General features: G+C 41.2%; 1 protein-coding gene across 7 annotated transcripts in view; it reads left to right on the top strand.

Moving 5' to 3' along the window:
- The window catches only part of ABLIM2 (actin binding LIM protein family member 2), a 239,178-nt gene extending 213,190 nt beyond the window's left edge, over positions 1–25,988 (top strand). For all 7 annotated transcript variants that reach the window (XM_032767238.2, XM_032767236.2, XM_032767235.2 and 4 more), the window contains 4 exons: positions 3,934–3,988; positions 6,203–6,267; positions 6,425–6,505; positions 24,217–25,988. In XM_032767238.2, coding sequence (XP_032623129.1) covers positions 3,934–3,988; positions 6,203–6,267; positions 6,425–6,505; positions 24,217–24,330 — 315 coding nt within the window. In that variant the 3' untranslated portion in view covers positions 24,331–25,988. The remainder of the gene's footprint in view (positions 1–3,933; positions 3,989–6,202; positions 6,268–6,424; positions 6,506–24,216) is intronic.
- The last annotated feature ends 1,030 nt before the right edge of the window (positions 25,989–27,018 follow it).

Genomic DNA, 27,018 nt, shown 5'->3' with positions numbered 1-27,018 from the left:
CCATGGCGGCGCCACTCTAGGGGGCGACCTGCCGGCCCACTGGAGTTGCTAGGGTAAAAGTCTTCTGACGAACGTGCACGCGCGGCGCGTACACACCTACTGGAATGGATATGAGCAACACATCTCGAAGAACAACAGTTACAAAGGTGAGTAACCGTGTTTTCCTCCCCTTAGTCATCTCTTTCCTAAGATCAGCAGTCACAGGCTTTTTAATCTTTCCCCATATGGAGGCTGTTCCATACCCCTAATCATTTTGTTGTCCTTCTCTGTACTTTTCCCAATTCAAATATATCTTTTTTGAGATGGGGCGACCAGAACCATATGCTGTATTCAAGGTGTGAGCGTACCATGATTTTATGAAGTGGCATTATGATATTTTCTGTTTCATTTGTTACCATTCCTAATGGTTCCTAACATTCTGTTAGCTTTTGACTTCCACTGCACACTGAGTGGACATTTCAAAGAACAATCCATAATGACCCCAAGATCTTTCTTGAGTGGTAACAGCTAATTTAGACTCAATCATTTTATATGCATAATTAGGATTACTTTTTCCAATGTGCATTATTTTGCACTTCTCAGCATTGAATTTCAACTGCCATTTCATTGCCCAGTCACCCAGTTTCACGAGATCCTTTTGTAACTCTTTGCAGTCAGCTTTGCAGTGTTTACCTCAACTGTCTGGGGTAATTTTATATCATTTGCAAATTTTGCCATCTCACTGTTTGCCTCCTTTTAAAAATCATTTATGAATATGTTGAACAGCACGTGTCCTGTGCTGATCCTTGGCGGACCCCACTATTTACCTCTCTCCATTGTGAAAACCATTTATTCTTACCTTTTGTTTCCTATCTTTTAACCAGTTACTGGTCCATGAGAGGACCTTCCCTCTTATTCCATGCCTGCTTACTTTGCTTAATAGCCTGTGGTAAGGGACCTTGTCAAATGCTTCCTGAAATTCCAGGTACATTATATCCATTGAATCACCCTTGTCCACATGCTTGTTGACTCCCTCTAATAATTCTAATAGGTTGATGAGGCATGATTTCTCTTTACAAAAACCATGTTCACTGTTTCCCAAAATGTCATGTTTATCTATGTATCTGGTAGTTCTGTTCTTTCCTATAACTTCATCCAGTCTGCCTACTACTAAAGTTAGGTTTACCGGCCTGTAATTGCCAGGATCGCCTCTGGAGCCTTTTTTAAAATCAGCATTAGATTAGCTACCCTCCAGTCATCTGGTATAAAGGCTGATTTAAGCAATAGGTTCCATACCACGGTTAGTATAGGGAAGGGACCACAAAATGTTATCGAGTCCAGTCCCCCCTTCACTAGCAGGACCAAGTACTGATTTGGCCCCAGATCCGTAAGTGGCCCTCTCAAGGACTGACCTCACCACCCTGGGTTTAGGAGGCCAGTGCTCAAACCACTGAGCTATAAGTTCCTTGAGGACTCTTAGGTGAATACCATCTGGTCCTGGTGATTTACTACTATTTAATTTATCAATGTGTTCCAAAACCACCTCTACTGACACCTCAGTCTAGGACAATTCCTTAGATCTGTCACTGAAAAAGAATGGCACATCCTGTACAGAGACGGCCGATACAAATAATTAATTTAGCTTCTCTGCAAAAGTTTTGTCTTGAGTGCTCCTTTAACACTTTGATTGTCCTGTGGCCCCACTGATTGTCTGGCAGGGTTCCTGCTTCTGAGGTGCTTTAGAAAATATTTTGCTATTAGTTTTAGTGTCTTTAGTTAGTTGCTCCTCAAATTTTTTTTGGCCTCCCTAATTATACATTTACATTTGACTTGCTGGAGTTTTTGCTCCTTTTCCTTAGTAGGATTTGACTTCCAATGTCTGCCTATACAGTATACTTTAATCAGGGAAACAGTGGTTGATATCTGACTGATCTGTTGGTAAGAATTATTCTAATCTGAGGCAACAGGGAGATTAGGAAATGACTTTGAATTAGTAAAACTGGGGAGTTCTTACAGCTACTTGGACTGTAAGCTTCGTGGGGCAGGTGCTCTCTTTTTGTTCTGTGTTTGTACAGCACCTAACACAGTGGGATCCTGGTTTGTGACTGGGGGCTTATAAGCGCTACAATAATACAAATAATTAATAATAATAGTTAAGGCATCTGGATAAAAATCAGCAACCAAGGAGATTGGTAGTTTATTATTTTTGATGCTGTGATAGAAATTATTTCTTGTAATCTTAATAAATTAGGTTCGCAGACGCATAATATGTTGTGAATAGTTACTAAAGGCTGTTATATCCATCCCTTTCATGAGTTCACAGGCAGGAGAGGGAGTATGGAGCTGCTCAAGGCAAAATTGTAGCCCCTGCATGCTGAGTGGTGCATAGATTAATCCGTAAGTGCTCTGGCAGGCATACACACCCACCAAAATGGAGAGGGACAAAGACAGTTATATAGCATTGTGCAACAAGTATGTTTGCAGTAGAACAGTTTACTCTTCAGAATTAAACTGTGCAACAGGCATTTGTGACCAGCAGGTGGCACTATTTCTCCCATCTATGCAATGCAAAAGTTGAAACGCGCATGTAAACTTCATGAGTTGAAAAGGTCATGCACGGTCAAGTCCTTTAGGCCAAAACTGTGGCATTCTTTTCAGCATAGCTGTTCTCTGTTTGGAATGCAGGCTCGTACCAACTTTTATGGTTTGTTATTTTTAATCAGTTCTCCCAATGCTGAATAATAAGATAAAACAAAAAAAGGGGCCTTGCAGGATCTGTAAACATGGCTATGCATGTGACTCATCCCTGAACAGACAAGAATGAACCTCAGGACTTAAAACAAAAACACTGTTTTTCCAGTATCCTGTAATGTCAGTCAACTCATCATAGCATTTGTCAATCAGAAGGAAGACAAAGAATGCTGTATCACATGCTCACAACTCTTACTGCCTTTATTGGCAACAGAAGCTGAGGGCAAAATTTGGGCTGTGAATTTCCAAAGAGCCTAAGGATTTTTGACGCTCTCAACTTCCACTCAGTTTCAATGGGATTTGGGTGCCTAACGCTATTAGTCTATTGCAAAACTGCTAGCCTTCGCCCATAGTCCCAGGTCTTCAAAAACCTGGTTCAGTGCACCTGTTGGGAAGGAGGGTATAGGTGACTTTCTGCTACTTTTCCACTTCTTTGATCCTGGGGGGATGCTGGAGATTGAAGCTCAAGTTAGAACAACCTCAATTAGCTGTGGAGTGAAGCATAGGGAATATATGAGGGATCAAGAATCTGGCCTTAGGCATCTGTTTATCTAATCATCTGTTTAATACTGCCACTGATCACCATAGAATCTCAGCACTTTCAACATAAAATAAATAGCAATAGTGAAGTCTCTCATTAATTTTAAGGAGTCTCTAGCACATCTGCCTTTTAATGGATTAAATTCTCTTTGAGGGAGGGATTTTGGTTTCAATATTTTTGGTAGAGGTATAGAGCAAGAACAGGAGTGTCAGTGTTAGTCTCAATTATATCATAGAAGATTAGGGTTGGAAGGGACCTCAGAAGGTCATATAGTCCAACCCCTTGCTCAAAGCAGGACCAATCCCCACACAGATTTTTACCCCAGTTCCCTAAATGGCCCCCTCAAGGATTAAACTCACAACTCATTCTCCCCTGGAGGTTTGTTGAAAAACATACATCCATAGTTGAAAATCATTGATTTCAGAATGTCTGTTTCTATTTGCACAACTGCCTCTCTGCATTTGTACACTGAGTTATTTTGCACCTGTTTCAGTTGCCTGCTTGGAAAAGTTAGACTGTGTTATAATAAAACTGTATACTTCCTTAAAAGGATTTGTGCTTTGATTATGCAGGTAGGCTTTCTTATTTTCATTGACAGTCTTTCACCTACTATTTTGTTTGTTTTAGTTTCTTGCTACATTCTTTGTTTCTTGCTCTTCCAGACTGCAAGTATGGGCCAATATGAAACAGACCAAGATGCCAGTTGGGGGATGAAAGGTACTTGGAGAGATGATTCTCAGTCACTCCTGTCTTTCATGTGTTTTGCCTCTTGTATGGGGTTTGTTAACATGCTGTTACTACTGTTACCCTGTAAGATCCTCTCATGGCTCTGTTAACAATGGCTAGATGGTAGCACAGCTCAGCAGTTTGTCTATCACAGAGAATCATCCACTGTTGTTCTTTATTTTTTACTTTATTGAGAAGGTGAAGTATAGAGTACTGCCATCATAAGTTGAATCAAACCCAGTACTCCCAAGCCCCAGTACTGGGGAGTGGCCTCCATTGTGCTCTTTTGTTAGCCAGTGATATTCTTATTCCAAAGGCAGAGAGGAAATTCAGTCTAAAATCATAGGACTGGAAGGGACCTTGAGAGGTCATCTAGTCCAGTCCCCTGCATTCATGGCAGGACTAAGTATTATCTAGACCAGAGGTGGGCTAACTTTTTGGCCCTAGGGCCACATCTGGGTATGGAAATTGTATGACGGGCCATGAATGCTCACGAAACGGGGAGTTAGGGTGCGGGAGGGGGTGAGGGCTTCGGCTGGGGATGTGCGTTCTGGGGTGGGGCTGGGGATCAGGGGTTGAGGGTGCTCTGGGCTGGGACTGATGGGTTTAGAGGGTGGGAGGGGTATCAGGGCTCGGGAACGGGGTTGGAGCACAGGAGGGTGTTGGGACCCAGGCTCTGGGCAGTGTTTACCTCAAGCAGCTCCCAGAAGCAGCAGCACATCCTCCCTGTAGGCACTGCCCCTGCAGCTCCCATTGGCTGTGGTTGCTGGCCAATGGGAGCTGTGGGGGCAATGTGCAGAGCCCCCTGGCTGCCCCTATGCATAGGAGGTAGAGCGGGGACATGCTGCTGCTTCCAGGAGCCGGCTGAATCTCAAGGGACAGATTAAAATATCTGAAGGGCCGGATGCAGCCCCCAGGCCATAGTTTGCTCACACCTGATCTAGGCCATTCCTGACAGGTATTTGTCTAGCTTGCTCTTAAAAATCTCCGGTGATGGAGATTCCACAACCTCCTTAGGCAATTTATTCCAGTGCTTAACCACCCTGACAGTTAGGAAGTTTTTCCTAATGTCCAACCTAGATCTCCGTTGCTGCAATTTTAGTCCGTTGTTTCTTGTTCTATCCTCAGAGGTGAAGAACAGTTCTTCTCCCTCTTCCTTGTAACAACCTTTTTGTCTAATCACCGATCACAAAGTGTAATCACTATATTACAATGGAACCTAAACCTTAGCAGGGTCTCAACAAGCAGTATCTGTCTGCATTAACCTCCCTTATTATTCGTCAACCTGATTGTGATCATGGTGAGCTAGACCTGGGGTGGGCTTTTCCAAAGAGCTCAAGTGGGAACTTCTGCTCTTAAGTCACTTAAGCTCTTTTGAAAGCCCACCCTTAGGCTTTGCTCTAGGGCTTTGTGTTGATCCTTAATTTATTCTCAGTATCTCAGTAGATAAGGGAGCACAGCTTTAAAGAAAAACTTCCTCTCTGATTTTAAATATTTTAGGCAATAGTGGTTCTACAAAAGCCTCCCCACAATCCTGGTTGTCCTTCCAAGCATCAAAGTACTATGGGGATTAGAGGCCGTGTGATGGTATATGCAGCAGCATTGACCTAGACTAGTCTCATGCTAGGTTATAACCAGTAACCCTAGAAATAACAGAAAAGAAACCCTCATTATTCTCACTGCAGTCATTCTTTCCACTTCAATTGGTCCAAGCATCAGGTGTTGTCACTTTGGAGCTTTCTGTTAACATGATGATATTCATATGTTCCAAGATTGTAATGTGCCTAGTGATCTGTATGTTTTAATGATTTTCAGTAAAGAGCAGGGAAGGAGGAGCTTTCTGACAAGAGGCTGAGTTAACTCACACACAAGCCACTTGAGAAGAAAGATTTCCAACGTCCTCCCATTTGCTTTTGCCCATTGTTTAACCCCATGGCACCAGGAAGCAGACGCCTCTCTCATCAGTCTTTGATGCAGATTACCAGCATCATTGTTTCAGCAATGGATAATGTTAGGGCTATCCAGACCACCAGGGTCAGAAGGTTACCTGTAGATATCTATAAATGCAATTATCGAGCAACTAGTCAAGCAATTGAGAGAAATGCAGTAATGTGAAACATTCATCTCTGCTAACTGTACACTAGTGCAATTATGAAAGATCCCTGTGTATTCTAAACTATCATACCATTTCCCATTTTCTTACAGAATACAAGGTAAGAAGTGCCATGCCAACACTGGGAGAATGCTCAGATTCCCCTCTTCCTAGCAAGGTTAAATGTGTTCCTTTTTTCTTATTGTGTCCATGTGAAATATGTATGTCAAATATGGATACAAGTATGTACCATTTAAATTTGAAAGTTATACACATTGCAATACAGCAGAAGCACATTTCGCTAGAGTTCATGCCTTTGTTACTTTTTGCAACAGATCTATCCTTATGAAACGCTTATTGTAACAAACCGAATTCGAGTGAAACTGCCTAAGGATGTGGACAGGACTAGACTGGAGGTAGGAAACATTTGCTTTTGAAATCCTTGTTCTGTTCATTCGTTAACTGACTTACAGTTACTTCTACTGTTGCTCATTGGTGTAAATGAACTTGGGAGAAGTCATATTCTCAACATGTGTAAATTGGCATAGCTTTTTTTACCTCTTTGGAGCTAGACTAGTTTACACCAGCTGGTCTGTAGAGGTTTGCCCATTAACCAGACGTTGGTGTTTTGTAGCAATCATTTATTTGGGCAGCAGTGCTTATCAGTCTACATCGTTCATTGAAAGCCCTATCCTGTGAAGTGCTGAGCAAAATATGTTGTCCTCCTAACATCCATTGAATTCAATGGAATTTGAAGGAACTCAGCCCCTTGCAGGATTGGACTTTGGGAGATATCATTCATTTTCAAGTTACTGAGCTCTTAAATAAATTAATTAGTTAATATAACATGAGTTAATATTGTGAGTGCAAGGCTACCACTTCAAATGATATGGTCCTTTTCCAGAGATGGTCAGTGCCTCTCATCCTTTTTGAAAAAAGAGTAAATGATTTAGTACTTTGATCATTTGTACAAATTGAGTACAAATATTCTGATAAAATTGACAGAATGGGTCATGAGTGGAGAAAAAGAAAAGTTTACAAACTTTCAGGGCATTTATACACCGTGACAAAATTGAAAATCTTGAGAGTGAAAAAATGTGCTCTAAAATATAAAATATTTAGAATTCCAGGAGTGCTTCCCATAAATAAAAGGCCTGAATCTGCAATCTTTTTATATACAGAACAATTTCTGAAGCCAGTAAAAGTTCTAAATATGGAAGTCTTGTGGGGTGAACCCAAGTCTTGGTATTGTCAGTCTAATTAGACATGTTAATCAACGTGGCAACTTCATTTCACAGGCTGTAACTGTTACTAGTTTAAGGGGGCTGTTTTATAGAACTGTGTGCATGCAAGTCTCACTTGAAAATAAAAACAAAAAAAGTGCTTGAAAATCATAACATGAATGTATATTTTAACTGCATTATGTCAGAGAATAAGGCAAACAAAATTGCTATTACATATGGGAAGTGTTGGCTGGGCTCTGAATCAGCCATTGGGGTTAGATTATTAAATCTCATTTTTAAGTAGCATATCCAATTTTCATTAAATGTAAGTTGAAGCTGCAAATTGCCACCCAGGCAAAAATGGAGGCTGATTAAGTTTGAATCTATGAAATCACTCTGGCAGCTTCTCAATTATGACTGTTCCGTTGTTAATTAAGGACAGTGCTTTATTTCTAATGCATGCTAATCAGGGACATTCTGTATGTGCATGCTGTTGAGCTCAGCACTGCTAGGGACTGAGATTCTGAACAAAATGACACTGTATGGACCAACTGTCATGCCCTCATGAGGGAATTTGGTATATTCTAATTCACCTGATAGATCATATAATCACTCAACTAGCCCCAAATGGATTATTTTTCAAGTTCCTGGAGAGCCACTGGCTGCCTGGTGGTAGTGCAGGAGATCCAATGTTGCTGGACAATTTCTTGGGTTTGATTTTATTGCTTCCTAGACTAGCAAGAGCTGGGAGCATTGAAGAGCAGCATGTTGTGTTACTTGAATGTCTTTCCAGTCAATTTAGAGTGTGATATTGACAGGCTGCAAATAGAGTCCCATCTAGCCTCCCCTAACCAGAAAGATGTTGGTCATGATAGATGCCGGAGATGTGAAAGGGGCAGCCAATAGATGAGCAACAGACAGGGAAATGGAAGATTTCTCTCTCCTCCTTAAGATAAAGACAATAGGAATAATTTGCATCTAATTTATCTGTATCCCAAAGCACTGCACAAGCTAAATATATCTATAGACAATACCAGAGAAATGCAGCCATCCCTGGGTGGTGAGGGTGGCAGCCAACAGCCAAACAGTACCCTTCACAAACATGTGGAGAGAAGACTTTTTGACCATAATACTATTGCAACCCACAACTCACAAAGATCCAGGGGATCTTGAATATCCACATTGAGCAGCCAGGCCCTTGGCTTTTAAAAGAACCCCACAGAGTAAAGTGCATGTTACTAAATTACCTATCCTGAACATATCAAAAGTCTGAGTTTATCTTGCAAGAATTTGAACCTGTGTTTCCATGGAGTCTAGGGATCTGATCCTACTCACTCTGGTGTAAATCAGAAATATCTCCTTCAAAGATGATTAAGTCACACGGGTGTCAGAATCAGGACATGAGTGAACCCCAAACCATGAAACCTCCCCTTTGGCTCTGTGATCCATAATATCAACAAACCAATCTTAACATTAATGAATGTGTTGAACAATTAATTTCTGAGGGCCAGTTCCTGAAGTCCACTATCATTTTGTCTGTGTAAGGACTGAATAATGAATTCAGGATTTGATGTAAAGGATTAACTAATTATTGTAGATTAATTTTAGGATTAAGAGGTCGTTCAATAATTGTGAAATAAAAATTCAGTGATTACCAGTCTTAGTCCTTGAAGAAAGTTTTACATGTAAATGGGTAACTGCAAGGTCAAAAATATATTTGCCAATAAAAGGAGAGGAAAAGCCATTAATCTTTAAGCAGAAAAGAAAGGAAAACTGTGAACTAGTTGCAAGTTCCTGTATAAAAACTAAACAATGGTAAAAATTTTAAAAGATCCGTATGGTATTTATTGGAATTGGTGTTTGTTCTTCCAATGCTTCAGTGCACTTCTTGTTTGATTATCCAGCAGGCGATATTGATTTGATTGTAAGAAACAGAATGTCTTAGATTTGTGCTGTTTTACGCCCAGGGTATAGCAAAGCACCAGAGGCAGAATGAAAAGCAAGAAGAATGAAAAGCAAGAATGAAAAGAATGAAAAGCAAGAATGAAAAGCAAGAAGAGTCCAAGAAAAGGAAAAACACATCTGGACACATCCTATACATTAAAGCATTCTTTTATCTTTTTTTCACATGAAAGAATAGAGTCTTTGTTTAAACTCATCAGCCTAGTCTGAATAGCAGGCACTGCACTAAATTGCTTTTTTTAGACAATGTATAGTTTGCTTTGGATGGATAGTGTATGTTCTGGCTGCCATTATCAATAACTCGTACATTGTCCTCAGCTGGGGCTGCTGTTTGTTTAACATTAAAGTTGCTCAGCCTGCTTCACACCAGGTGCAGGCCTGTGCCTAAAGTCTTGAGAAGCCCACCACTTCAAAGATCTCATAGTGATTTCCAAAAGAACAGTAAACAAGATCTGCTTTAAACCTGCAATAAGAAAGTGATAAGGGGACCAGACAACTGATCCTCTCAATTGCTGTGCTATGTTAAAATGTGTATCTGAGAAAAGGAGCTCTTTGTGCAGCATCTTGGATTTATTAGGGATTGGTAGTTTTTTAAACAATTAAATTAGCAGCATTTTAATAGGATAATAGTGACCGGCAAAACAGAGGTGATGGATCTGCACATTCAAACCCTGCGTAAAGCTGAGTGACAGGAGCTGACTGAAGGCTGCTGTGTTTTGTTTTGTTTTGTTGTTTTTTTTTCGGGGGGGGTTGTATTAGAGAACTGTTGGGATTAAACAGCTTTGCACAGAAAGTCAGTTCATCATTATTTCTTCTCATAGCAAAGGAGGAACCCTGTAACTTAGTTACGAAGAAGGGCAAATGTGGTGGGTAAACTCAGTAGGTTTTGGGGATGGAGGGAGACCAGAACTCAGGAGCAGAGCAGGATTCCAATCAAACACCATAGGAACGGTAAGGGGGGCAGCCTGCAGCATCATAGGGGTGATGGCTAGAACCCCAGAAGCAGAAAATACAGGAGAGTCCAGTCTGGAGTGCAACACTGGAGCAACACTAGTATTTGCTGCAGTGTATTTCCACCAAATAGGCAGGATGGTTCTGAAAACCCTCCTCTTTTCTGTTATCACTCCCCTCCCCCACAGTTAAGCTCTCTGTTGTAAGGGCTGGTGTGGGTGATAGCAGTGGTAAAGGTAGATAATCCATCTATTCAGCTGTCTATCTCAGAGTTTATCTTTTAAAACAACCTACATTTTCTAGCATCCCAACTTTACTGCAGTAAAATCACTAGGCCTGATTTTTATCTCACTTGCATTGCTGTAAATCAGAAAGAGCTCCCATGAGTCAGTGGATTTGAACCAGAGCGAAACTGGCATAGGTGAGAGGAGACTCAGGCCCATTGTGTTTTCTGCTAAAGGTTGGAGATGCAAATGACCTCTCCTTGTCCAGTGTGATTAAGATCTGTAAACTCACTTCTTCTTACTTCTGATCCCTTTGACAGTCCTCAGTGCTGCTGAAGCTGGGGATTCTGAACAAGCAGTGTTTGTTTAGCAGTTTTGACCTAAATTAACTTTAAATGAATTCTTTTTAGGGAAGGGGAATTTACTGTTAGTTTTCAGTTATCTCTGGTAGATACCATAGAAATCAGGAAATGTTGTTCATCTCTCTCAGTTGTGAGGGGAAATCCGTTGTCTTGGATATTTCCCGAATGACGAATAGAATCTAGTGACATAAGTTAGTTCTTTAGAGTCCAGTTAAGAGAAGTTGCAATGAAGGGCATGTCAGGAAGGATAACTGCTTTGGGGTGGGGTTTTCAGAAGGTTTCAGGCTATGCCTTATATGCTCCCATTGTAAGTGATTTTGCGAATCCCACCTTTCTTGTTTAGGAAATCTGTTATAAGATTTAGAATCCTATATATTTAAATGTGTGCTTCTCAATGTATGGGTTAGATAGGTGCAACTGGGAATAAATGTAAATAAATGCATTAAAATAACATAAATTCTTTCTTCTGAGGCCTGGTCTACACTGGAGGGGAGATTGATCTAAGATACGCAACTTCAGCTACGAGAATAGCGTAGCTAAAGTCGACATATCTTAGATCGACTTACTTCGCGTCCTCGCGACACGGGATCGACGGCCGCCGCTCCTCCCTTGACTCCACTTCCACTCTCGCCCTGGTGGAGTTACAGAGTCGACGGGGAGCACGTTCGGGGATCGATGTATCACGTCTAGACGAGACGTGATACATCGATCCTCGATAGATCAATCACTACCCACCGATCCGGTGGGTAGTGTAGTCATACCCTGAGACGCGTACATCTGAGAGGCATAATTAAGGCCTCTATTTTTCTTTTTGTTCGTTCTAAACTAGCACTGAGGCTTATGTAGCTCAGTTCCTGATGCTTGCAGAGAAGACATTATTAATCCCAACAGTGACCTTTTAGAATTGCTTAAAACAAATGACCTGCTGATGCACAGATATATCTGAGTCCTTGAATTCAAATTAATGGGCCAGAGCCTCAACTGCTGTAAATTGACTTCAATGAGATATGTGAATTGCAAACAGCTGAGGATCTGGCCCAATAATTTTTTGAGCTATTTCTTACCATATTGACCTTTATTCTAATTTAAGATGAATGAAGCAGCATTCTCAGGAGTGATTCTGAAACAAAATGTGGAGAGAGATTGGAATGAGCGTCAATAGTATTTCAGTAAAATGAAGTAGTAAGACAGCATTGTCTTCTAATGGTATAATTTTGTTTGGAGCTAATTTTTAATACACAGTGCTTAATACAGTAAAAATATTCCAAGTCTCTATATTTGCCTCTTTCAGCCACCAGTATTTGAAGTTTGTTGGTATTCATGCTCAGTTATGACACATGGATTTAGATTATAAAAAGGCTGACTTCATAGAATAAAGACAGTCAAAGTAGACATATGTAATTCCAGTTGTTGAACAGCTTTTTAGAATTGTCTTCCTACAACTAGATCAAAACGTATTGATTGCCACACGTGCATATTCTTGCAAGGAAAGAAATCATACCTCTCAAGTGGCAAAACAGAACAATGCACATGGTACATACTTGTGTAATCCTTAAGGGTCAGACTTTGAAAACCTGACTTTGAGTAGCCCTTACTCATGTGAATAGTCCCCATTGACTTCAGTGGCGACTGCTCACAGGAGAGTTACTAAAGCTGTATCTAAACAAGTAAATTCCAGCAATTTAGGTAAATTGTTTTAGAAGTCAATTTACTTAAATAGGTGCACCCTCCTTGTTTAGATGCTCATGTTTTTGTTTCCATGCCTCATAACAGTTTAGCTTAAATTGATTCCTTACTGGATTAATGAAATAGCTACCACTTTTTTTGTAGACAAAGTCTTAGTCCAAAAATTGTAGAATATAGTCATAAAATGTTCCCAGTGCTGCTGTTCTGAAAGAAAGATAGTTTGTTCTGCAGTGTTAGTAAGGTTGGTAAGAAGAATCAGTTTATTACTACAAAGCTGTAGACATGCATGTTCCAGAGGAGACATGCCCGTTTTTGGAAAGCTTACAAGCTCAAGTTTCTAAAGACTAAAAGATTCTGTATTGACTATATAAAATTAGCACATTAATTAACTGTTACATTCCCAAAGGTTTTCCTATCCAGTCTTTTTTATTGATAGAAGCCATTCCTCAGCTTGGAATGAAACAGTTTTAAAAGATTGTATTATTTAATTAACTTTTTGGCATCTTTAAATATTATAGCATTATTTTTTAAAAAGTCAATCTGAACCTTGATAGCAAGGAATAGATTTTCCCACTCTGTATTTCTCTAGAATAAAATATTCCAGGTCACCTCTGTGACTTATGAGCCTAAGGGCTCGAATTTTTTAAAACATATTTAGGCACTTAAAGATGCAGATGTAACACCCATTGAAATGAAATGGAAATCAATGAATGTTAGGCACTTAATCTGGTTTAGGTGCTTTTGGAAATCCCACTAGGCACTTATCTGCACCTTTATGCTCCTTAAAGTTCCAGTATAAATCTGGCTGGTGAGCTCCTAAGTCAGTTTGTTGCTTTTGGAAAATACCATGAGTATTTATTTTTTCTTCAAGTGATGGTCCCTATGAGTACGTGGGTTCGCATGCGTGCCATGCATCCGAATCCAGAAGTTCTTCAAAGCAATGTCTGTTGGCCCACAGAGTAGCTCTCCTCATTCTCCCAACCGAGGGTACAAAAGGTGGTGTGGCTCAACACCTCTCCAGTTCCTTCTCACGACTGCATGGCGTGAGCCGGAATCATGTCCTCCTTCACCTCGTTGCGTAACCTGTATAGAAAACATGCACAATTAGTTATTTTCTTAGATTAGTAGTTTAGTTTATACTATGGCATAGAGGTTTTTTTCTCCGCAGTTGGGGAAACCTCCACCCCGAGCTCAGAGTCCTGGAATTCAAGAATTGCACCTTCTGCCCACAATACTTCTCCATCTGTGACAAGAATCAGTGCTGCCTTACTGTCTGGATGTGGCACATATCTCTGCAAAGTGCATTGTCTACTCCTTCACAACCAGAACTTCAGAAGCCCAAGAGCTTCACCTATGGAAGCACCTGATGGAGAAGGCTATGAGACCGCTCTCTGATCCAGGTCAAGGAGACCCCTCCCCCCCGCCCCCTGCGGTACATGGGCCTCAACTGCCTAGCAGTGCCCCTCCAAGCACATGCCTTGGAGAGGAGCCATCACAACTAAGCCCAAGGACTCTTTTTCCAGGGCTCCCCATGAGAGCAGAGGGCACTCTCATGGGCACAAGAACAAATCCCCAGTAAGGACCGTCCCTAAGAAACGTACTTCCTCCCTGAGCCAGTCTGGGACAGGTGAGACATCGCGAGTGGAATCTAAGGAACTGCCTCAGATGAAGAGCCCCAGATCTGAGGGCAAGACACGTAAAAAGAAAGATCTGTTGGTCACCTCAGTGCCAAAGTATAAGGATAGACGCTCGCTGGTTCTGACTACGAGTGCCAGATCCATTGTCAGTGCCATGTCCTCCATCTAAATACTGTCCAGTTGCTGCAGATGCACTGGATCCATCAGACTTACGTGAACCCCTCAGACAGCAGGGCATAAAGAGACTTATATAACATCTCCCTTACCCACAGCGTCCATTTCTTTCCGGCCTGGCCCTCCCCAGGGATGTCTTTACTCTGGAAGAGGAGCCTACATCACTGTTCCAGGAGCTGTCTCACCTCCAACAATCGAGCAGGAGTGCCCCAGTACCTAAGGCACTGCTGCTACCAGTGCAGCAGTTCTCAGATTCAGAAGAATCAGAGGAGAAGGCTGCACTGATATCTCTGCAGAAACCATTGAGCCCTGATAGACAGTCAAGAGGTTACTCTCACCATTCTGCCAGGTACGCTGCTGGTACCAATTTCCTTGGGGTCCCCCACAACCAATCAATCCTTATTTCTGGACTTACTGAGATCTGTGGGATCCTTACCGTAGGCATCTGGGGCCCCTCTGGAGTTGTACTGCTCCCTCTAGTCAGCCGGTTCTATCAGTGTACGAGGAGGAAGAGGTGGAACCAGATCCTTAGTTACTAACAGTTCCAGTGGGTGCCTCTTCATCTTCCTCGTATGAAGTAGTCACTCCTCCTTCACCTTCTCTGCCCAGTGACAATCTCTAGTACCAGGAGCTGTTACGAAGAGTGGCCAGTGACCTACAAATCCCATTAGAAGAGATCTAGGACCCTTAACACGGGCTCCTGGGCACCTTGAAGCCACAGGGACTGAGTAAAGTTGCTCTACCCCTCAAGGAGCCCACTACTAGAACTAGCTAGAGTGGTATGGCACACTCTAGTATCCTGTGCCCTTACACTGGAAAGGAACAAGTGATGATATGTTGTTTCTGCGAAAAGGGCTGAATTCTTATTCTTTCATCCTGCCCCCAACTTGCTGGTAATGCAGGTGGCTCCTGAAATGGCTAGATCATGCTATCAAAGGGCAGCCCTGGCAAATAAAGGCTCTAAGAGATTTGACTTCCTGAAGAGGAAGGTCATCTCCTCCACCGGCTTGCAATTTCATGTTGCTAACTACCAAGCGTTGTTAGCAAAATACGATTTTAATACCTATTTCAGGCTTGTGGACTTCACAGACAAGCTTTCCACAGAGGACAGGGTGCAATTTCAGTCCTTTTAGCTGAGGGAAAGGTAGTGGCAAAGTGGCACTCCAGGCTTCAGTGGATGCTGCAGACATGGCTTCCAGAAGTTTGACTGCTGTGCTAGTCATGAGGAGGGACTCCTGGCTGCAATCATCAAGGTTTTCTAGGGAGGTCCAAAACACTATCTGGGACCTCACTTTGTCGAATCAAATCTCTTTTAATGAGCAGTCAGACAAGTCCCTGCACTCACTAAAAGACAAGATTGACTCTGGGTTCCCTGGGGATTTGTACTCTGGCCCCAGGAGGAAACACCAGAGGCAACCCTATAAACCCAGGCCATCCTCTCCTCATGCACCTTATTAGCAATGCACAACCAAGCCACTGCACAAATGTCAGAAGATTCAGAGGTCTCGCTTCTCAGCCCCCTCTATTTTCTCAGCCTGTATCATGCTCAACCATCGGCCAAGAGCCACTTTTAACATATTGGTCAAGACCTTTGTACCAGTGCTGATGCCAGCTACCTCATCTTACACTCTTCACTCACAACTGGAACAAGATCACTATGGACAGCTGGGTTCTAGAGATTATCTGCCAGGGATACTCCATTCCCTCCTCACAAACCCCCTTTCCAGTCCCCTTCAGGGACCACTCTCACGAGGCAATTCTTCAGTGGGAAACAGAATCCCTCTTACTTTGAGGGGCAATAGAGTGCATCCTGCCTGATTACCATGGAAGAGGATTTGACACCCTGTATTTCCTAATTCCCTAAAAAGGCAGCAGGGGGACACCCCTCCTGGACTTTTGACAACTCAGCATCTTTATTCTAAAACTGAAGTTCCAGATGATTATGCTGGCATCTATAATCCCTTCCCTTCCAGAAGGGGTGTGGTTCGCAGCTATTGACACGAAGGACACCCATTTCCATGTGGACATCCTGCATGTTATAATAGGCCAAGAATACTTCCAGTTTTGAGTCCTCCCCTTTGGGCTGGCTGCAGCACCCATAGTAATTACAAAACTTTTCTCTGTGATAGCAGCCCAGTTGACATGCCAGGACTATACAGTATTCCCATAGCTGGACTATTGGCTCCTGGTAGGCCAATCTCATCAGGAGGTCAGGTCAGTGTCAAGGTTTCCAATACAACTTTTAACAGCCCTAGGCATTTGCATAAATGAAGAAAAGTCTGTGTTGTGACCCACAACTTTTTGGGGGAAAGTTCGACTCGATTTCTGCAGGAGCATTCCTCCCCTCAGAAAGGTTTGATGCACTGAGCACCCTGATTGCACATATCACTCGCAGACCATGAGCCACTGTGCACAAGTGCCTCTCACTGTTAGGCCACTCAACCAAGCAAGGACCATATCAACTCCAGACTTCACTTACGGTACCTGCAAGTACAAGCAAGGACAATATCAACTCCAGGGTAGTTGTTCCTCCCAGAGTTGTTTCCTCTCTAACTTGGTGGTCAAAACAGGAAGAGGTCTTGGTGAGAATTCTCTCCAGCCTTCCCAGCCTCAGGGGTACCACTGTGATGGACACCTCCCATCTGGGGTGGGGTGCTCACTTGGACAGCCACACTGCTCAGGGTACCTGTACGCCATGGAGGCCTGGCTACATATACATTTACTGGAACTGAGGGTGGTCCTTCTGCTTATATGCTTGCTACATATTCAGATAATGTCAGACCTTATCACCACTGTATAAACAAACAGGGAGGAGCGAGATCTCCTCCCCTCTGCCAGGAGGGAGTCAGACTTTGGAACAGGTGCATCAGGAACTGCAACATAATACAAGTGGTGTACCATCCCAGTATTCACAGCTCCTTGGCAGGCGAAATAAGCAGAAGCTTCTCAATAGACTACACGTGGGAGATTCATGACACAGTCCTGAACAAGATACTATTTGTATTCCACTACCTGCCCTCCATCCCCTCTGCTTTGGATTCTGTTAGATTGTGGTCAGAAGATGAACTGGAGAGGCGTCGACCCACATTGCCTCTTATGCCCTTAGTTGGGAGCACGAGGCAAGCTACTGCAAATGTGTGGGCCAACAGACACTGCTTTGAAGAACAGCCAGACTCGGGCGCGTACATACCCACATGTGTAGTACAGATAGGGACCATACATCTCGAAGAACCTCCAGTTACAGTAAGTAACCTCCACTTACATGATATCATATGTTGTATACCTCTTCCTGTTCTATCACAATGAAGTTAAATGTTTTCACTGTATGCTCTTTTAGATTTCATTTCTGCAGTTAGTATTATCACAGATTTCACATGTGGCCATGATTTGTGAGTCTCACAAGCAAACGTGCTTAGAGTATCTCATTTTAAATTAATCTTTTCAGTTTTATCATTTAAATTTATCGGTATGTAGGTATTCCTTTGTTTTTCTTTGGGTTTTCTTTTGAATATCATAAAGTGTTAATGAAGATACATTATTCAGTCATTCCTATGGAATGCAGTTGAAAAATGTAACTCATTTCACTCATGTCTATGCCTGTTAATTGTTGGTTTCAGAAGGATATACTAAAAAAATAATTGTTAATAAAAAATCCAGGAATGCAACTGAGTGAATGCCTTGCACAAGGCTTTGCCTGCCATCCTATTTTGGCAAGCAGAAATCAACTGTTTATATATGGGTGTGACCTTGTTTGAACAGAGTCCACATAGTGATTCAAACATGTATATTCCTCCTAAAAGTGTTTACTTGGATCTGTTTTAAGGATAATGTTTTCTGCCCTAGCTTTTACTTAACACTCATGCTGTGTTCTAGCCACTTTTCAAGAAAATGTTGGAATGCTGCATGTGTTTCAGAGGAATGGTTTATCGTTTCAGGCTGGAGTTTTCAAAGGAGCCTAAGGAAGTTAGGGATCCAACCCTCATTGAAATTCACAAGTGGCATGCAGAGGACACAACTCATTGACTGTAATGGAATAGTACCCTTTTAGACTTGCAGAAAATGTGTTTAGTGTTTGCTTATCCTTAGTTTATGCTTGAGCTGCTATCAGTGTTGGGTATTTTTTCATATCAGAAAGGTTCAGAGTCCTTATTAAGGAAGCCTTTATCAGATGAAAATTATTCATTTGGAATGACGTGAAGCATGAAAAACGTGTGAGAATTGCATAGCGGGTACATAGAAGATGGTCAGATGAACACTATGAAGCCCAGATCCAGGACGAACTAGAAGACATGTTTTAGAACAAGATCAAAAGCCCAGTTAATTAAATGGAGACTTTTTGGATCAGGCCTGTAGAGCTCAAGTCCAAGTTTGCTGATATCGAGTCTCTGAGCATCAGCTGTCAGTTTGGAATCACGCGTGAGCAGTGACATGCATACTAACAAAATAATAAACGCCTTTGGATTCCACAACTTAACATTATCTGCCTTTTTTAAGGTAAAGCAGTGGTTATAAACCTTGAGTTGTTAAAACAGTCTTCTTTGCATGCACAGTACACGCTTTCCATACATTGTCATAACATTTTTAATTACAGATCCCATACGGGGACCAACTTTGTAATACCCAATAGGAACAAGTTCATTTTGTTGAATAATAGTGTGGTGACACAAGCTATCCTCAGAGTTACGGGATGCTATATCACTGGATAGGTAGGAGAATAGTTCCACTGAGTGAAATATTTCCTATTTTTTTAATTCCATATTAGAAATCTTCTTTAGCTTCTTGGGTAATTGCCTAATTAGAGGGAAATAGTATAGGTATAGTGGGGCTGCAAATGGTTTTCCTAGAGCCTTGTGATACATCACAAGGGGTTATGAGACGTCCCACAGTAACATCACTGAGTAAAATGGAGCTCCTCTGTAATCTCATAATGTCTTTGGATGTGTCTTGCCTTATATCTCAAGAGCCAGAAGTCCTGTGCAGGGGGCTGGAAGGGCAGGGGAGAGGTCATATGAACCTTCTTCCCATTGCACATCTTGCACCAGGGCACTCAGGAGCTGCTCCCTCTGAGCCTTTCAAAGGACACAAATTGCCTAAAGGGGGCAAGAATAAGGCAGGGCCATGGTTCCATCTACTTTTCCCCATGTGCCACAGCAGCAGCTTGAAGATCTGGCCAGGCGTGCTGAAGGGGAGTAAATTGTGTGAGTGAAGCGTTCTCGCTCCGCGGGGGTTGTGGGATGCTGCCACTCCACTCCACCTCCCTACTGCTTAAGGCTGTGGCTAAATGCCAATGTCTAGCTCGGTAACAGCTGTGGTCACCAGTTATATCCGTAGTCAATAGAGTTATTGTGTATTGGGATATCTTTTAACATTCATTAGAAGGCAGCTTGTGCCACCACTTAAGCATTTTTTCCAATCACATAATTACGTAATAGACTGAAATATTTATCAAGTGTGCAGTCTAATTACCCCATAGATGAGAATAACCCTGAATACTCCCCTGGGAGCCTAGCACATGGCTAATTACAGTTTTATAATTAGTCATGTGTTAGGCTGGAAGAAGCTTCCAGGAAGCCTGCTGAGCCACAAGCAGCAAAGCAGAGAGGGGAAGGTTAGACAACTCTTGTAGCAGCAAGGTAGGTAGTCAATAAGGCAGTAGGGGGAAGCACAAAAGGGCCAGATGGTGTCCAAGTAATGATGATCGAACATGATAAGGTTAGGGTCAGGGTTAAGTCATGAGGGGGAGTTATTTTTAACCCAAATTCCTTTTATTAGTGAGATATTTAGAATGGTGAAAGTTTTATTATCTTTACATTCAGAAATGAATGATCACCTACCAGGACAGAGTAGCATCTTACTCACGTTGGAGAGCTGAAATGAAGCAGTCTACTTGTGTGACTATCTGCTGTCCCATGTTCATGAGGGGCTGACAGTCTGCCCCAGATTTTTCTGACAATTTTCTATATTGGGAGCTGGATGCTAGCACAGGGCCAGATTCTGCAACTCTTATTCCCAGATTCTGTTGCTCAGAGGTTTGGAAATGTCAATAGCAGTCCTGGAAGAGAAGGATTAATGGGCAGAGTGCAGGTGATATAATCACTGTGGCCCCCACTGAAATTAAACAAAGCAACTGTTTAACAGCATACTATATAAATATATATCATATTTTAGAACAAGCATGTCCAACTGGAAGCACAGTATGAATTCAGGTTGGCATAATATAAAGCCTAGTTCTAATTTGCTCAGGACATGGAAGTTAACAGAAATAGAATATTTTTGATGACAAGAAGTGAACAGGACCTTGGTTTTTCTCTTCTTAAATTCATCCTCTCCAGCCATGCAGTACTTTGCATTACATTGGATCGTTGATTCTCTATTGACTGACAAGGATGTATAACACCTACTGAATTTCTAGCACCTTTTCCCTTGAGATCTCCCAGCTAATTACTGACACAGCATAAGCCTGCTTAGCTTGTGCAAGCTGACATGACCGCAGCTTGAGGCAATATGGCTGTAGGTTAATTGCAGCCTTCCCTTACCATAACTTATTCACACTAATGTGATGTTGCTAACCATTTGTTTTTAAGATCTCTGGATTTCATTACAAGCACAATTCTTCTCAAAGAAAACAAAGTTAACTGAACTGAATAAACATTATAAATCTATTTAAACTGCTTTGTGTTTTTTTTAAACAGGCCACAGAAAAACAGAGACAAGCCTCATTAATTTGCAGAGAAAAGCATCATTTAAAACGTTATGTATGACTGTTTGACTGTGCAATTAATTACCCTTCTTCTGGCAGGCAATGTAATGAGCCCGTATCTGAAATACTCGCTTTAATGAGCCTGTATCTTGGAAAATGAGGATTTCACATTGTAATGCTTGCCTTTGCTCCTTGCTTTAAAAAGATTTAGCACAACTTTTAATTAATGATACAGTTTCCAAATGTGGTTGGCATTTACTGTAATTCTTGATGATAAGCTCTTGTGTTCTAATTCTGTGTGTGTGTGTTAATGGGGGTTACTAAATTATGATAGCAATATTTTGGTGACGCCTTTTTTTTTTTTTTTAGGTACCATAAATTACTATACTCTAGAATAGTGTTAATATAGAGAGTAGGTGAGGTTAAGAGCAATGGCAGCTCCAAGCAATCAGTTGTTTACACTGCTGTAATCCCACTGAAATCAGTAGAGTTATAGTGGGAGAATGCCAGTGTGGACAATCAGGCCCTTAGTCTCACAGGCCTATGCTGGTAGAAAAACGTGCACTTTTGTGGTAAGGACGCATGCTCTGACTCAGAAGGTGGGGAAGGAAGGTCAGGAAGTGATGCAGAGGAATCTGTACAACCATCTCTGCCCTCCATGAATGCCCTGAGATCTGCACAATTTCCCCCTAGATCTCAGGGAATCTGCATATTTTAGTGGGCTTTTCCTCCTTGCCTTTCAAGAGAAGGCAACCCATCCCAAGAACAATCTGAAGGAAGCCGCACAAGTTGAATTTAGTTTTCTAATCCTTATGCCGGCCCTTAGATTATCACTTTGGGAAGAAGAGTTGGTCTCCCTCTGTATTCTGTACAGCACCAAACGTGCTGCAAATGCACAAAAATGTCATTTTTCACTCCCTGTGCCATGCTGTAGGAGACAGTACCAGTGACATAAGATGTAATGTCAGTGATCACACAACTCTGGGGTTTAGATTAATAAAAGAATGTGAGCGTGTATGTGGAATAAAAATGATACCGTTAAGTAATATTTTATGATACAATTGAAAATGACTAAAATACTGCAGTTCTGACAAAACCAGCCTGCGTTTCTTTACTGGTGGCTGAGTTGCGCAAAACAAGATTGGAATTTTTAACTTGCTTTTCACTGAGCCATTCCTTCAAGGACTTCAAAGTCAGACCATAGCCTTACAAAATACACACATACAAGTTTACATTCTCACTCCCCCTCATACATAAATGTTCAATTCCCTTTCTTTGGTTTGGCTATTGAGGCCAGAGAATTTCATTTAAGATAATTAATGTTCAAACAGCTGACGAGAGAGAAAATTCACTCCTAGATCTCTTTGGGACTTGTTCTCCCCAACTTCATTAGTGAAGAACATTAAGTTCTCAGCTATAGGTAAAGTCCAACAAAATTAAAATCATATGTACTGAGAAAAATATGAATAATTGCAATAACCTCTCTCAGCGGGTCTTTTCCCTTGGTATTTAGATCCTTCAAACACTTGTAGACATTTATCATACGCCCCTTAGTCATCATTTGGCCAAGCTGATACATTGTTAGGTCTTTTAATCTTTCCTCATAAATCAAATTCTTCAGCCCCATGATCAGTTTTGTTACTTTTATCTGAAGTCTCTCCAGTTTGATGACATCTTTTTGGGAGCAAGTTTTTCCAGAGCTGCAGACAGGATTATAATCGCCGCTGCTGCTGCTAGGGAGGAGGCTGGGGTAGGAGCTGGTGTTCATGAAGGGAGGGGCCTGACATTGCTGTGGTGGGGGGACTTGGTGATCCTGAACTGTAGGGGATGGTGCTCCAGTGGGGGAGGGGGGAATAATGCTGGGCTGAGGGGCATGGGTATCCAAAATGGGGGCTACAGCGGAGTCATGCTGACCAGTATTGTCTCATTGTTTCCTTGTATTCCCCATCTGTATCCTTCTGTTGTCTCTTGTCTTATACTTAGATTGGAAGCTCTTTGGGGACCATCTTGTTCTGTGTTTGTACAGCGCATAGCACCATGGGGTCATGGTCCGTGACTGAAGCTCCTAGGTGTTATAGCAATTATTACTACTGATAATAGCAATAACAGGCAATGGAGAGGGGATGTTCCCTTGCTCCCTTTTTCCCAGCCACACAATGCAGAGTAGCAGGGGTTGAGGAGCACCAGTCCAGGGGGCTGTGAAGTTAATCAGGCCAACATTTCCAGAAAGTGGCCTTTGATTTTGTAAACCTTTGTTTTGGGGAGCACTTGAGGCAGTGAGCGGCTGATTTTCAATGTGCTACACGTGCGCAGCTTGCAGTAATTTCAGTAGGAGTTGTGAGAGTTCTGCGTTGGTGAAAATTGGGTCTCAGTTGGGCATCCAAAATTGGTATTGTGGATTATATCAATTTTAGATGGTATAATCTCTGCCTTGCAGATGTGGTGAGCCTTAATTAATATTTGTAAAACGCTTTGACAGAATTGAATCCAAAATACTGTACACCTTTATTCTTTGCAGACTTTTCTGTAAATATAATAACGAGGTATTAAGCATAACTTTATCGCAGAGGTCCCTTATGTTAGTCCTATTGGCAGTATTAGTTTTGTAATTTTTTCTTTTTTGCTCTGTATCTGTTTATGCTGCGTAAACTGGAAAATCAAATAAATGTACAGTTCGTGTCACTCAGATCAGCCTTATCCAACATCTCATTGTGATATGACTCTAATCCCACACAGAAATACATTTTGCATGTAAGAGCTTAGCAGCATGGTCTCTTGTTTGTTACAAGGCTACTATTAGTGAACTATGATGGTGTCTGTTGGACTTATTATAGATCAAGGGGGGGAAATCCAAATCTGAAATTAAATTGATAACAATCTCTTTCAATTCCCAGATTGGCTTAAATAGGTCTCAGTATGTTCTATAATCTAGTTATATGTAGAAATAACTATATCTCTTTCGCAAAGACTCTACCTTCTACTCCGTGGGAACTTGATTGGAAAAGTTTTCTTTTTGTACTAGTAAGCCACTGCTGTCAATTTCATTTCCCAAGAGATCTTAGCTTATTTGATTTTGATGCAGTCTTTTACAGATTGAGTTTGGGAATTCAAGTGAAAATCCCAGTGCATTGTTTCATAGTGCGGGGAAGGGAGAAATACTCCTTCTTTTTGAAAGCACTTACTGTATCTTTGTATTTTCTTTTCCAAGAGGCACTTGTCCCCTGAAGAGTTCCAGGAAGTCTTCAAAATGAACATAGAAGAATTTGATCGTCTGGCGCTTTGGAAGCGGAATGACCTAAAGAAAAAGGCCCTGCTTTTCTAACCTTGCTCAGACAGAAAAAAAAAAAAATAATGTGCTTCATCAAAACAAAAATTGTCTTGCCAGAACTATCATATGCAGTTACTGTTGAACCATTGTCCAGCTTCATTGTGTCAGTGTATGTGGGAGGGAAACGAAGGAAAAGATTAAACGGCAGTGCACTGGTATAGAGGTATTTTGCTGACATTGCACTACTGGCTGGTTCTGCCCTGGTCCTAGCCAATTTACAACATACAAAAATCTAGCTTTAAATTAATTGTTGCTTGTGGTTATTGCTTGATGCAAAAGGAGATTTTAAGAGGGAAGAGAAAGAAATGTAGCTGTGACAGAAGAAATCCACCTAACATTTTGTTTCAATAAGTTCTACAATAATGATGAAACTTTTAGAAATCACATGACTAATGAACATAAAGTACTCCTATGGGGGGGCTGGGGGCATAATAGGCTGTTTTGTAAAAAAAAATGTGGGAAAGGCCAAAGAAAAGCATTTCAGCAAGTTGCAACTGTTTTTGTGTGGTACTTTTTAGGAATGAAAGCAAAACTATCAAAGCACCTTAAATATAGTTCTTACACTTTAGATGGAAGCTACTTGCTAAAAGATCACATACATCTAAATGGTAACTAGTTATCTTAAATTACGACACAAAGAGATTTTATTTTATTACAAAATATATTGTGACAAATCACAGTTATAATGACTAAAGCATATAAAGAGACCTACTAAGAAAAGTTTATGTCCCATTCATCAGGAAAACTAAAGCCTTATACAAAACTGGTTCAAGGGTGTAAAGTGCCAGTTACATGTGTTTTCCTAATCTTTTGGGGATTTTTTACATTTCGTGCTGATACAAATACCATGAAATCTTAAATCTCTCTCTATATATCTACATATAAAATAATATCGTTTTGTAAATATATGTTAAAGCATAAAGGCATACTGATTTCCTCTACTCTTTGGCTTTACTTTTTAAGCCTGAAGAGCTATGGTGGCAATTTGATAGCTGTGGAATAGTAGCGTTTAGCATAAAATGTAACCAAAAAATAACTACAAAAAAAGCTTGATGTGCTCTATCAATAATTATCAAATGGTAACCAAATATATCTATTATAAAAACCCTTGTTCATTAATATTTGCATGTTTCTGTACAAATCAAACCAAAAACCTATGTATTATTGGTGAAACACCTTGAAACTTTATCTTAAATAACAAGTAATGTTAACAAAATCTACGTGTTTGATATGAGCATTAGATATTAAGACCTCTTCCAGCTGAAAGACAGTATTAAATTTAATAATTTCATGTGGTCAAAAATACAGTTGCTGATGAAGAATGTTTTTAAAATGAGTTGCTAGTTTTATGTGATACTAAAAGAGCATTTAAAGAAAAGTACATTTTTCAGCCATATGTCACTGTTCTGCATTTTAACTGTCTTGAGTGTTTGTACCCATCTTCTACATCACTGTCTTTTTGCGTTTCCTTAAAGTAACTTTAATATATGCACTGCTTCACACTAGTTCAATGGTCCAGTGATGGGGAAATTGTAGCATTGAACCTGCCTTCTTTCAATTAACATTCAAAATTCATGCTGTTGGAAATAAATATTTTCTCATGACCTAAATGTTTTGTGTGATAATACGTATGTCTAGAAAAATCATTAAAAAGTAAGTCTTAGCTTGATACATGTGCTAATCATTTTAATGTATATAAGTTCAAATTGTAATGTTGCTATAGGTCTGTTCATCCCTTGATACTAATATGTAACTCTCATTAAACTTACAGGGAGTTATGTTCACACATTGAGGAGAGAGGATTCCCCATCATATTTAACACAGAACTGAATTCTTCAGTAGTTTTTCCCACTGAAGTCAGTTGAAGCTATAGACTTGTATCTCCACCCATTGGGTGAAATTCACTCCTGTTCAGAATGCCCACCCAGCCCCTTTGCACAAATCCTCAAAATAAGGGTTAAGTGGCACTTGTGTAGTGCCTAGGCCCCTGAGTAGTGCCTGGGCCCCTGCAGACCATCTATACTGGTGTGAATTTCACCTATAGTGATACTGTAAGTCTTTAAATATACTGCCTTCACAGGCATTTTTTTACACTTTCATTACACAGGTACCCAGCACATGTATGTTAGTGAAGATGTTTTGCGTACCATATTGGTTAATCACTGAGTTTCTAATGAGCCTCTGACTCATTCACAATAAGGCCATTTTACACTGACCGAACTGTTAAACCAGACTTATTGTGATGAAGCTATGTCTACTTTGCAATCAGAGGTATGATTTGCAGGTTATGTAAACATACCCATGCTTTAATCTAGCTAGCTCATTAAAACAGCAGTAGAGATGTGTTGGTACAGGCTGTACAAGCTGATCCAGTCCCTCTGGATATGTACTTGCATTGTAGCTTGCACTGCAGTCCATGCCTATGATGTATCATGGGTCTCAAACCTGGGTCTGTGGCCCTCAGGCAGTTCTTAGACCACAGCCACCATCTGGAAGCTCCCTGGTACCACCAACTGGTAGCATGGGCTGATGGACCCTAGCTTGCCATAGGCATCACCCAACTTGGAGGGAACATCTGGCCTCTCTGGTTGGCTCAGACTTACTGTTAAGCCAGATGGAGGCACAGCAAAGTTATCTGAGCAACCAGGTGAATTTCTTGCTGGCTTCTAGATTGGACCCTGC

This window comes from Chelonoidis abingdonii, chromosome 5 (genome assembly GCF_003597395.2).
Source record: "Chelonoidis abingdonii isolate Lonesome George chromosome 5, CheloAbing_2.0, whole genome shotgun sequence".
NCBI classification, from domain to species: Eukaryota; Metazoa; Chordata; order Testudines; family Testudinidae; genus Chelonoidis; species Chelonoidis abingdonii.
Note: the sequence above shows the minus strand (reverse complement) of the source record. Positions and strands in the feature narration are given on the sequence as shown.